The following is a 13,806-nucleotide window of genomic DNA, read 5'->3' as shown; positions in this document are numbered from 1 at the left end:
TGTGTCTCCTTTATCGTAGGAAACGTTTCTGAGGTTTATGGAGCTTAAAGGTTCAAGTGCTTTTTGCCTCATTCTTCCTACTTCCCACGGAGAAGTAGGAAGAATGACTTGACTTCCACAGGACTTCTTCTCGTTCAAACACACACAAACACACAAGCACGCGCGCACACACACACACAAAACACAGAGGCGGGGACGCGGGTCGAGTGCCTCAAGATATCCCCACTCGACCCGCGTCCCCGTGTTTGTGTGTGTTTGAACGAGAAGAAGTCCTGTGGAAGTCAAGTCATTCTTCCTACTTCTCCGTGGGAAGTAGGAAGAATGAGGCAAAAAGCACTTGAACCTTTAAGCTCCATAAACCTCAGAAACGTTTCCTACGATAAAGGAGACACACACACACACACACACATCACCTCTCCTTAAAAAAAAAAAAGAAGAAGAAGCAGCCCTGGGTCCTAAACCAAAATTATGCAGCTGGAACAGAGTTGAGGCATGTGAAGCTGAAGCAGCAGACACGTTTGGGGGCGGGGGGGGGGAAGGAAGGCAAAGCGGGACACTTTATGTGTGTATGAGGGAGGGGGGGAGGAGTTGAAGAGGGTGGAGGTGCCTTAAAAGCCTACCCCGGTTAAGGAGTTTTACTTCTCCGTGGGAAGTAGGAAGAATGAGGCAAAAAGCTTGACAATTGGAAAGGGCAAGGAATGAAAACGAAGGGAGAAGTTGGGGGGTTGGTTGGTTTTTCTTCTCCCTACGATAAAGGAGCCGGATTCTCCCTTCCTGCCATTTGTTCTTTGCCAGGGAATTCAACGCTTTGCCTGCAAGGATCGTGGGAGAAATGGGGGATTTTACGGGGAGAAGGACTCTGGTTCATCTCAATGGGCAGAAAGTAAGAGGGAGGGACCCTTCCTCCCTCCCTTCCATCTACCTTATTTTATTTTATTGAACTCCGTGGGAGGAAAAGCTCTCCTAGCCCCGCTCTGAAGTGAAGGAGTGCGGTATATTCTTCCACGCTACGGCAGCCCTGAAGGGCCGGGAGATATTTGGGCAGCTCTCGTTTCAGTTCTACGGGCGAGGAGATGGGGGAATCGGGAAGATATTCCCCTTCCTCCAACTCCCCCCCCCCGCTTGAGCAGGCTCACGAGAGGGAGAAATCCGTTTCTGGCTTCTTTTTTTGCTCCCTTCTGGCAGGCGAGAGAGCATCTACCGTTCCTCACGGGAGGCACTTCGAGCCCCGCCGTATCTGAGAGGCTCTTAGTCGCCGAGCGGAGAAAGCACCAGATCCCCCCCCCCCTTCACGAGAGGGAGAAAATATCCGTTTCTGGCTTCTTTTTTCGCTCCCTCCCTCCAGTTTTTCGCAAGTTGTCCCAAGAGAGGACGAGCTGCCGCTTCCTCGCTCTGAAGGGAGGGAAGGAAGGACGCGGGATTGGGTTGGCCCTGTTAACTGGAGAGAGAAAGGGCCGCTCCTCCTGCCGCACGTGTCGTGTCCCAATCTCCTTTTGGGGGGGGGGGCAAAGCAGGGCAGTTTCTCGCCGTTCTGCGAAGCTGGGAAAGGATGCGGGAGTTTCCTTCTTCTTCCTGCCCCCCTCCGTCTCCCCGCTGCCACCTTTCAGTCTCCCCAGCCTCGTCCGGGAGAAGCGGCTTGGTGGCGTCTTCCTTTCGTACCCCGGTGTGCCTCCCTCACCACCGCAAGTCGCCTTTTGCCCCCCCCCAAATAATAATACTAAATAAGCAGGTGCGCCGCTTGGGCTGGCTTGGCTTCTCGGTTAGATAAGACCAGCCGGTGCCCCCTTTTTTTTTGCCGGTTTATTTCGTCGTCATCCGCCAACCCCAGAAATCCGTGCAGTTCGAAAGCTGAGCGAGGCGAACGACCCCGGCGAGGGTAGCAGTAGCGTCTGAAGAAGAAGCCTCCCCTTCGCAAAGGCTCTTCGGCTTCAGGCAGCCAGCGGCTTCACGAGAGGGAGAAATCCGTTGTTATTTTTTTGCTCCCTTCTGGCGAAGAGCCTCTCAGATACGGCGGTGCCTCCCGTGAGGAACGGTAGATGCTCTCTCGCCTGCCAGAAGGGAGCAAAAAAATAACAACGGATTTCTCCCTCTCGTGAAGCCGCTGGCTGCCTGAAGCCGAAGAGCCTTTGCGAAGGGGAGGCTTCTTCTTCAGACGCTGAGAGAGCATCTACCGTTCCTCACGGGAGGCACCGCCGTATCTGAGAGGCTCTTCGCCAGAAGGGAGCAAAAAAATAACAACGGATTTCTCCCTCTCGTGAAGGGGGGAGGAATCTGGTGCTTTCTCTGCTCCTTTGTTATTTTTTTGCTCCCTTCTGGCAGGCGAGAGGCTCTTACCGGTAGTCGCCGAGCGGAGAAAGCACCAGATTCCTTCCCCCTTCACGAGAGGGAGAAATCCGTTGTTATTTTTTTGCTCCCTTCTGGCAGGCGAGAGAGCATCTACCGTTCCTCACGGGAGGCACCGCCGTATCTGAGAGGCTCTTCGCCAGAAGGGAGCAAAAAAATAACAACGGATTTCTCCCTCTCGTGAAGGGGGGAGGAATCTGGTGCTTTCTCCGCTCGGCGACTAAGAGCCTCTCGCCTGCCAGAAGGGAGCAAAAAAATAACAAAGGAGCAGAGAAAGCACCAGATTCCTCCCCCCTTCACGAGAGGGAGAAATCCGTTGTTATTTTTTTGCTCCCTTCTGGCAGGCGAGAGAGCATCTACCGTTCCTCACGGGAGGCACCGCCGTATCTGAGAGGCTCTTCGCCAGAAGGGAGCAAAAAAATAACAACGGATTTCTCCCTCTCGTGAAGCCGCTGGCTGCCTGAAGCCGAAGAGCCTTTGCGAAGGGGAGGCTTCTTCTTCAGACGCTACTGCTACCCTTGCCGGGGTCGTTCGCCTCGCTCAGCTTTCGAACTGCACGGATTTCTGGGGTTGGCGGATGACGACGAAATAAACCGGCAAAAAAAAGGGGGGGCACCGGCTGGTCTTATCTAACCGAGAAGCCAAGCCAGCCCAAGCGGCGCACCTGCTTATTTAGTATTATTATTTGGGTGGGGGGGGCAAAAGGCGACTTGCGGTGGCGAGGGAGGCGCACCGGGGTACGAAAGGAAGACGCCACCAAGCCGCTTCTCCCGGACGAGGCTGGGGAGACTGAAAGGTGGCAGCGGGGAGACGGAGGGGGGCAGGAAGAAGAAGGAAACTCCCGCATCCTTTCCCAGCTTCGCAGAACGGCGAGAAACTGCCCTGCTTTGCCCCCCCCAAAAGGAGATTCCCTGGTTGCGTGGCGTTTGTGGCAGCCGAGAGCGCGGAGGACGCCGCTCCTCCTGCCGCACGTGTCGTGTGTGTGTGTGTGTGTGTGTGTCGTCTCCCAGATAAAATGCACCACTTGGGTTGGCCCTGTTAACTGGAGAGAGAAAGGGACGATGTTTTTTTTTGTAAACCAAAATGCTTCAGCAGTGAAGCCCTTTCACAGAGCAAAGCAGAAGAAGGGAGGGGTGTGTGTGTATGTGTGAAAATGGAGCCACGGCCGCGCCGCCGCCTGCTCCCCTTCCCTTCCTGCCAGACTTCCAAGCCCAGAGAAGGCGAGGGGCTGCAGAATCCGGGCTTCCTCCCACCTCCTGCTTCTTCCTGGTCGCTTCGCCCATAGCCAGGGGTGGGGTTTTCACGAAGGCGTCCCGAAACCCAAGCAGGAAAAGGGAGAAAAGGAGCCCAAGCCGGAAAGCACCAGATCCTCCCCCCTTCACGAGAGGGAGAAAATATCCGTTTCTCGCTTCTTTTTTCGCTCCCTCCCTCCCTTCCGTGCCTGCCACAGTTGTTCGCAAGTTCACGCATCGTTTTAATGTCGGCGGAAGGCTGTCCCAAGAGAGGACGAGCTGTGGCTTAGGTGAAACGGTTAAACTTCTGGTACCTCTACGCGAGCCCATCTCCTGCCCGGAGTTTGTTCACGCTTCCCTTCTCTTTATAGGAAGAGTACGGTACATTGAAGGGAGGGAAGGAAGGAAGGACGCGGGAGAATCGGGATCGTTTGTAGGTGAAGCGTCGGATGCGGCTTTAACGAGGCGGGGGTCCCTTTTGCTCCGAGCGTTCCCCTCCGAGGAAGGGAAGGGGAGGCGGCAAAATAAATAAAGGCAAAACATGCCCTCAATTTACAGCAAGCCCGTGCAGCCCAGCAGCTTTAAGTTTGCCCACAAAGGATTCTTTTTATGTTTCAAAAACATTTTAACCTTTCTCTCCTCTCCCACACGACGACTAAGAGCCTCTCAGATACGGTGGGGCTCGAAGTGCCTCCCGTGAGGAACGGTAGACGCTCTCTCCTCCCCAGCCCCCCAGCTGCACACTTTCCCAGAGTCCCGGGCCCTTGAGGGCGGGGGTGGGGTGAACCAAAGAGGAAAAAGTGTGGGGGGGTTGAGGAAGCACCGGGGGCTCCGAGGGCGGAAAAAGGGGTTTCCCCGGAGCTTTCAACGGCCTTTAGAGAACTAACCTCGCCAGCCAGTACGGTAGGTCGTTTGGAGCTCTCAAGGCCGCCTCACACGGCCACTGCTTGCCCTTTTTCTGTCAGCGTCTCACACCCCCCCCCAAAAGGAGATTCCCTCATTGCGTGGTGTCTCCCAGATAAAATGCACCACTTGGGTTGGCCCTGTTAACTGGAGAGAGAAAGGGACGGTGTTTTTTTTTTTAAAACCAAAATGCTTCGGCAGTGAAGCCCTTTCACAGAGCAAAGCAGAAGAAGGGAGGGGTGTGTGTGTGTGTGTGTGAAAACGGAGCCACAGCCGCGCCGCCGCCTCCTCCCCTTCCCTTCCTGCTTCCAAGCCCAGAGAAGGCGAGGGGCTGCAGAATCTGGGCTTCCTCTCACCTCCTGCTTCTTCCTGGTCACTTCGCCCATAGCCAGGGGTGGGGTTTTCACGAAGGCGTCCCGAAACCCAAGCAGGAAAAGGGAGAAAAGGAGCCCGAGCCACCGAGCCAGCCCACTGCCGCGAGGAAAGTGGTGGTCCCAAGCTCTCCCTTTACCGGTAGTTACGGTAATCTGTGTAAAATATTTTGCGTATACCCCGCCCACTTTTATACCCCGCAGGGGGGCGCTGTGCATGTAAAAAACGCATATAACCCGCGGGTTATATGGGTGAAAATACGGTAGACTTAATGAAAGCTTGCTTTGAAATTTAAGAATGTGTGTGTCTTTGTGAGAAACATTGTGCGTGTCATGCTATTTGTAAACATTTTAAAACCAGGTGTACCTTTTGCAGGCTCATTTTGGGAAATGATCAATATTCTTCTCTGAACATATGTGTTGAAAGATTATATGCTCTTCACATGTCTGTTTTGAAGCTCTTCCCACCTTGCTTGGTGAGATGACAATTCCACTAGGATTGTAACTGAGGTGTAGAGGGTTGGAGGGAGACTTGGTCAAAGGCAGTATGACTAATTTGCCAAGCACCATCAAGCATAATAAATGCAAAAAAGTGTATTTTGTTGTGTGATTGGGTTTTTCTTTCTTAACATGTTTGGAGATAACATACTATGTTAGTACAGGTAGTCCTCAACTTATGACCAGAATTAAGGCCAGAATTACAGCTGTAAGTCATTGCATTTGTAAGTTAAGGCATCACATGCCCAGGGCCAATTTTTCAACATTTTTTTGTGGCGGCAGTTAAGCAAATCCACTTTCTCCAATGGGTATCTTTTGTTGGAAAACTGGAAGTAAATGCCACCAGCAAAAAATGTTGCAAATTGCAGTAGAGTGATTATGGGCTACTGGAAATGCCCATATAAGTGAGACAGATGCTGAGTGACCCAAATGTTTCAAAATCATCAACACTTTAAATTCATTTCCTTTATCTGTTAAAGCAAGTGTTAGAAACTGATATCTGATAGTGGTTATTTCCATAAAAAGTTTTAAAATATCTTTATGGATTAAAATATAATTTTTGTATTGGAAAAAAACTCCTTTAACTTTAGCAGAAACAGTGTCATATAGTGATAAATGATAAATAGTGTGAATTAACATTAGATCCCAATCCAAAGCACATTTGTTTGGAAATAATCTTCTTATAACTTGTGGTGATTGTTTCTGAATACATATGCTAGACTTGAATTTTTTTCTAATTTTGCTTGTGATTACAGTTGTTTTTTCCTCAGATTGCTGAATAAAACTGACTCTTACTTTTTTCTCATATCTTAAGCAAGTGTAGTATAAATATGATAGTTTTGTTCACATAGACAGTATATCTGTAATTGCAGTCTTGTTCCACTGCTTTTCCTTTCCAAGAGCACCCTTTCAACTGTAGCTTAAGATGAAACAGATAATAGAAATCACAAGAGCCTGAAAGAATACAATCCACAGTTTTAAATCACGTGATTCTTATTATTTACCTCAGAACACTGAATAAACTCTAGGAGAAGCTCATATCAGAATAAGTCATCTTAGCCTAAATGAGAGAATTCCCATATTGTATTTGTAATGCTGCCTATACAAGAATTAGGTGGTGGTGGGGAGAGTATCAGAATGGAATATGGCTCAAGGCAGATCAAGGAATAAAAGGGATATGGCAGCTAATTTCTCTATGAAATTATTCTTTTAAAAAATCAACATTGAAATACTAGTTAATAGCTAGATCCAAGGAATAGAATCCGGTGATTCTATTATTTTATAGTAAGTACTGCCTAAAGCTTATAGAGGCTGAATGTATGTACAGATAATCCTTGACTTACAATCGCAATTGAGCCCCAAATTTCTGTTGCTAAGCAAGACAGTTGAGTGAGATTTGTCCCATTCTTGCCATAGTTGTTAAGTTAGTAACATGGTGGTTAAGTGAATTTGGTTTCTCTATTGATGTAGCTTTTTAGAAGGTTTCAAAAAGCGATCACATGTCCCTGGGATCTTGCAACAGTCATAATTGTGCAAAACAGTCATAAGTCACTTTTTTCAGTGCCATTGTAACTTTGAACTGTTGTATATTGAGGACTATCTGAGTCCAGAAAAACTGATCAACTGTGGCTAGTTAAGGATTGGAGAGAGCAGTAATTCCTTTAACTCAAGCAGTGTGCAGGAAGAATGTGATATTGTGACACAAATAAACACGGCCATCTGGAGAGAAAGAGGGGAAAAGATGATTACAAAAGAGTTATTACTTTGAAGTGTGACTCAGATTGGATTACTGAGGTTTAGTGAAGTTAGTATTTAAGCTTTGAAATTAACAATTGCTGTATCTTGCTGACAATTGATTTCTAAAGTCTTGGGTTAAGTTTGGTAACTTTAACTTGAAAGTAGAAAATATATATTAAATTGAAAAATTCAACTGAAAATAATATAAACTTTAACTGTATCCTTCCACACTAGAAGAGTCTAGCCTAACTAAAAAATCGAAGGTGTTTTTTAACTTGAAACTGATCATTAGCTAAAATACTATGCTAATTTTTGTTCCCTTTCAGTGAGGCTAGATCAGGCCACAACTTTTTTTTCCAGAAAATTCTCATTGTTTACTTTAAGTCATCTTGGAACATGTCATGTTTCAGGGGTGTGTATCTTCTTTGCACGTCTAATTACCCCCAAATGATTTTGCTTTAGGAACCAGTGATTATATCTGCTGGTTCTCTCATTATTTGGTTTCTTTATAGAAAGGCAGGGAAGGGTAAAAACAAAAAAGTTGTTTAATTTATGAAAATACATTTCATTTCCCCTTGCTAAATGGGCACTAGTTCCAAAAAATTAATGACAATCAAGAGGTGTATTAAAGAGATATAGGACTCATTCAGTATTATGCACACATGTTTTTCATCTATTTTCATCTATCCAATCTGCCAGTGTAATGGAGATTTTAAAATTAGGATAACAAATTTGACTCACATTCCTTTCCCCATATGAAGTGGCTTTACCTTTACTTAGTAGTGGCATCCCCTTTTGTGCATTCCTTTGCAATTAGATACTCCTTTGAGGACAAACTATGTCAGCTTAATTTATTTCCAAAGAAAAAAAGAACTCATGACAAATCTTAAATAATTGCTTCATGCAAGACTTTTGTTCTTTATGTTTCTCATCTTCTTTTTGAGGATTTCATCAACTCCATCCAACATGACTTTCTCAGAATTCCACTTCCTTTCCACCCATTTCCTTATTCTTCTTTCATATCTTGCTTTGCAGTTAAATCCTCATTCATTCACTCTATATGACTGTGCTTATTTCATACTGGTTACACACTTTTATACAATCCACAATACTTTCATATATAAAGTGGACAGAGGTACACTGTTAGCAGAGGCATCTTTACTTCCCACAGACAGTCATTTCTCAACACATTGCTCTCTTTCTATTAAATCTTAATTTTTTTTAAAAAAATATGTATCTTAATAAACTTGCTGCAGTATTTTATGTTTTATGTTTTGAAAATTTTCACTCCATTTTCCCTGTCAGGCAAAAACTATATTAATTTTCAGACCAATACTATTGGTTGCATGTAACATTCTCTGCAAATTATTTGTATCCTGAGCCAACAACACAGCATTATCTGCATACAAAAATGCAATGCAGTCATAGCATTCTTTTATTCATAAATTTGTTAAATAATCACGGAAGTCCTGCACATGACAATTGATTAAACTCAAATGCACAAAAGTTTCTTTAAGCAAATGTGTTAATAGGTTGCAAGTTTCTCAGGTTGTTGAGATGTACAGAACAATATATTGCTTGCAAGATTGTCTCTAGATTAGAGATTTAAGCTTGCATAAAATAGTATTAGGATGCTTGGTGTAAAATTGGGCTTTGGTTGAATGTTTTCCTACACCCAAAATATGCCACAATTGACCATTACTATTGTCCTTATTATTCTGAGGGAATGCTACATATTGGCCAGATATTGAAACTGGTAATATAGTTTCTATATTGTACTTCATGCATCCCTGTATTACTAAGTGTTATATGAAATATTATTATTACGATGTACTCTGAAAAATCTGTAATACTGTTCATTATTTTGCCAAACTGGCATTAGCTCTGAACAGAAGGTGAGGAATCAAGATATGAGTGATTTTTAAGTTGGTTAAAAATTCAAGTTTTTAGGAGAAACACTCTCAGTCCACAGAAGGCGCAGCATGCTTGGTGAACATGGAATACTAATTTTTGAATGAATAGCAAATATTGTATACATTTGTGTAATTTATGAAATAGAACATACTGAAGGTCATGGCTAAGTGAATGAAATAGTAGATTTACATGATCCACAGCAGAACATACATGCTTGCTTATTTATTTATTAGCACTCGTACTGGTTATTATTTCTATTGTTTCATCATTCTGAATGCTGGCATTGCATAATTCTGAAAGGTTATATTTTATTATTATTTTGTCAGATACATAGATTGCTAATAAGTTGCTGTTTTTCTCAAGGTTGTACTTTATTCTTCTATGAAAGTGATGGAAGATCTGGGATAGACCACAACAGCATCCCAAAACATGCAGTCTGGGTGGAAAACAGCATAGTGCAAGCAGTACCTGAACATCCAAAGAAAGATTATGTTTTTTGCCTCAGCAATTCTCTTGGAGATGCATTTCTCTTTCAGGTTAGTTCCATTCATCCATGTTGTTGTTGTTGCTGCTGATGCTGTTGATTTCCTTCTTGATCATATCCTTCAGAGAAAGCCCTGAATGAAACTTCAACATTTGACGAGAGCACCTAATTATTGACCTGCTTAATTATTTATAACTGTATAAATTATAATCACTAATGATATTTAGGGGTTCTCCTTTATTCACCACCCAGAGTTTTGTTCCATAAATAAGTGGTGTAGATAGATAGCATAGATAAATGTGGGCTCTTTTTATAAACTGGGCAAGACTACACTATATCATAGCATTCCTTGGCTATGCTGTGATATATTTGGGGCTCATGTCCTCCCAAATAATAATAATAGTAATGTTGGATCACAAAGAGAAATGCAGAAAACATGTATTTAATACCTACATTTAATATATAGGGAAACATAACATTAGAACCCATAAAATATTTTACTGCAGTTCTTTAAACACTACTTGAGATATTGGTTATAACTCTGCCCTGAACTTTGCTTTCAAGTATACATGTATCTTTTCCACCAAAGAAAACATTGCCTAAAGACCATAAAATAATTTTCCCGTAAAGATTTATTTGCTTTAGGTGGAGAGATACTCTTCTATTAAAAAATAGGTGTAAGATTGTTTTGCCATCCAGTGAGCAATTTCAATTTATGCGCCTGCCAAGAATCTCTGGATATTGCTGAAGATTGTGAAATATTGAGTTGGGATACTAATTCATGTGGGTTTCAGCCTATTTGATTTTTACATAACCTGTATTTTCTGCATATCTATCCTTGGCAGTTTTGAACTCTGTTCGTCCTTCTGAACTGGCTCCACAGGTTGGGGATCATGTGAACCATTTTATAATAGTTCTCATTCTATCTCCGGAATCAGTTCCAGGATGAGGGTGAGGGAGAGATTGCTCCCTAAGGCCCTCCTTTGTGGGATGCTTCATGTTCTGTTTTCTTTCTCTTATGTTTCATTAGCTACATTAAATCATTGTATGAGGTCCTCTGCTGATTTGGGGTTAGGTATCATCAGTATGCTGATGGTACCCTAATTATATCTTTTGACCAAGGGCTACCCAAGTGGTACTTTCAAGATTCAGTTCCAGTGGCTAAAGATTATGATGGGATGGAGCCATCTCTCCTATCAAAACTGAGTGGCTGTGAGTGTTTGGGCTGCCCAGATATAGAGATATTTCATCTCTAACCTTGCACTTCACTATTAAAGGCTGGGATGCCATTTGAGGGTTTAACTTAAACTCAGCGCTCCTGCTCAATGAGCAGGGGGCTGCTGTTGCAAGGTAGAACTTTGCAAGGCTTCATCTGGCATGCCAGTCACACCTTTCCTAGTTAAAGGGAGCTTTCGGTTAGTTATGACTTACTTAATGCTACAATGTGTTCTAAATGGGGATTCCCTTGAAGATCATCCAGAAACTTCAACTGATGAACATGTCTTGGGATGTTCATGTAACACTTTGCTTTGCAAGCTGCACTAGTTACCAGCTTGCAGGCTTGCAGGTATGAGTCAAGGTGTGATTCAAAGTGCTTTTTCATTACCCTATGGGCTTAAGGCATGGTTACTTGAGAGACTGCCTGCCTTCTGTGTAATATGTAATATATGTAATATGTAATATATGTAATATGTAATATATGTCATGTGTAATATGGGTAAAGTCCACTTTGGATTGCGTGGTTTTATTTTCTGTTTGTGTCGCTTTTTACTATCTTTACTTTTCTTTTACTGATACTGTCGGTCATGTGACATAAATATTTAATAAATTACAGTAATGATTATTGTTGTTATTATATTCTAGGGAAGATTAGTAGTGAAAGGCAAAGTGTCCTTCAGTGAATTTACTTCTTTTTTGTTTCAGTGAATTTGCCTCATGTACCAACCTAATAAATATCTAATGATACAAAATGTTTTCAAAAAGAAGCTTAGAAAACAATGGGCCACATAGTTGTTAAATACATAGGGGCCCTCCTATAGCTAAGCCAATTATAATATTTTGTTTTAATTATAAAGTGATTTCTGTCATTGGTGTATCTATTAGGCCTTCCTTCCTTCCCTTCCTCCTAAGATTTAGGAAAGAAATTATGGGTAGGAAGATATATATATATATCTCCCTACCCATAATTTCCTTCTAATACAATACAATTTCTAATATTACAATTTCTAATACAATATATAAACTGTATTATGATAGAATTGATCTGCATATTATTATATCTCCCCAACTTTGATTTGTTATGCAAAAATTTATAAAATATGCATAATTTAAATGTAATAATCTACCTTTGCCCACATAATTCATAAATATTTACAACAGCATATGAATGGAATCAAGTAGCATATAAAGTTAATACAAAAGTTTTATTCATGAGATGTTATTGCTTATACTTTCAGATATAAAGATCCTTGACCATTTTCATCTCATTCAGGACTTCAGTATATAGCAGAAACTGTTGATGAAGCTGAATGCAAAACAAAACTGTAAAAATATTGCACATGCAAAGAAGAGATGTTATTGTGGGCTCAGAGATAACTTTGAACAAGGCACCTAATAGTAGTTATGGAGAGAAAAGATGGGAGGAGGTGAGGAAGAGACTCAAGCTTGTCCTTCCTTGACTCTCTTAAGCATAAGAGGGAGGGAGAAAGAAACACTGTCAAGATTCTGTTGTTATTCTACATAACAATAACACTTGTATAGTTTTTCTGGTGCCTATTTCCTGACCTACCTCAAATCACTGACACAATTTTTGCTTCCTTGCTTTCAAGTGTGTCATATACTCCTGCTGATTTCCTCTTCAGACAGGCAGCTACCATGGATGCCTCTGTGGATCCATTAAATTTGAAAGACATCTGGTGTTAATCAGATGCCTGTGACATCTTAAAATGACATGCTCATGTTTCAGATACATACATTTCTTTATAAGGTTTTACATTTCTTTTGGAGAGAGAACAATATAAAACCAAACTGCTTAGTTTGTAATAGCTCAGTGCTCCTACTTCACTTAATTCTGAGACAACTTAAATAATAGTTACATTCCCTTTCTGTCACTGACCAGTCAAAACACTGACATAATCGATAACTGAATTCTTTGATGCAGTAAAGCATTATAATTTAAACTTCACTTACAGTTGTCTATATCTAATATCAGCCAGAATTATTCTGGCATTTTCCAGATAATGAAAGTTTTTATGTCCTCCTTCCATAGTTATCCCATGTCAATTCACCTAAAACAGCTATTATTGTTATTATAGTAGGTTACTCAGAAGTTTAGACTGAATTTACATTTTTATCCACCTATTGAGTCCTTCCCAAGGACCTGTTATCATATTGTTATTATTATTTCCCCATTATTTAGCTTGTTCACTGAAAATTAGTATGTATGTTAGATATGAACAAGGAAGCCGGAGGAAAACAGGCTATGTTTCTAAAAATAGAGATGTTATTCAGTGAAACATTTTAAAAAAATATAAAACAGGTGAAAGAAAAGTAATGAAAAGGTTAATAAATATTAGTATGTAGTTAACAGATTTCTAGGTAGGACTTTGAATCTCAGATATTTGTAACATTCTCTGTGTGTAGATCTTAAAACTGGATCCATGAGTAGACCCTCTATTCCTTTTTTTACAAACATGATCTAATTGCAAGATCTATATCTGCATCCAAATTAATTATAGTTAAGGGTTACAAGAACTTACGCTTAATTGAAGATTTTAAAAGAGGATTCAAATCTTATACGTCTTTTCGGTTTTTTTTAAAAAATGGCAGCGATATGCTGCAAAACAGTAGCCAGCAGATAATTTATGGAAATCTATTAACTAAGCAATTGGTTCTTCATTTTAACTCCAATTTATTTATTTGTTTGTTTTATTTGCCACTCACCTCACCTCATGGGTTTTATATAATAGATATACAGTATTCTGAGGGGGAACAACAAGCTCACTAGCTAGAAGTGGTTGTTCAGTCCTGAGTTATATTTTAAGGGCATTTAAAATAAAATTTTGTTCATTTTTCAATCTTCCCAGGAACTAAAACAGGTAAATTGTTTTATCTCTATGTCAGGGACATAAGCGTTTCTTTTTCATAAATCTATTTTCTATTGTGCTTCTATTGCTTTCATCTTCTTTTCCTGCTTCTTCATATTTGTTGCTATCTATTGTGGTAGCAATGGTGGAGATAAATGCATATTATATAATAAAGTCATATAAATCTAATAAAGCTTCATGTCACTTATTCCTTGATATGGTTATTCTGTTAATTAGTT

At 41.7% G+C, this 13,806-nt stretch overlaps 1 protein-coding gene across 7 annotated transcripts in view; it reads left to right on the top strand.

Annotated features, from left to right (window-relative positions):
- Positions 1-13,806, top strand: part of TIAM1 (TIAM Rac1 associated GEF 1) — a 202,774-nt gene that overhangs the window by 134,944 nt on the left and 54,024 nt on the right. For all 7 annotated transcript variants that reach the window (XM_087721587.1, XM_087721588.1, XM_087721583.1 and 4 more), the window contains one exon: positions 9,362-9,534. In XM_087721587.1, the coding sequence (XP_087577713.1) occupies positions 9,362-9,534 (173 nt within the window). The remainder of the gene's footprint in view (positions 1-9,361; positions 9,535-13,806) is intronic.

Source organism: Thamnophis sirtalis, unplaced genomic scaffold (assembly GCF_051295495.1).
Source record: "Thamnophis sirtalis isolate CommonGarterSnake01/CBP01778 unplaced genomic scaffold, rThaSir2_p1.2 scaffold_8, whole genome shotgun sequence".
NCBI classification, from domain to species: Eukaryota; Metazoa; Chordata; class Lepidosauria; order Squamata; family Natricidae; genus Thamnophis; species Thamnophis sirtalis.
This window is presented reverse-complemented; position numbering and strand designations above follow the sequence as displayed.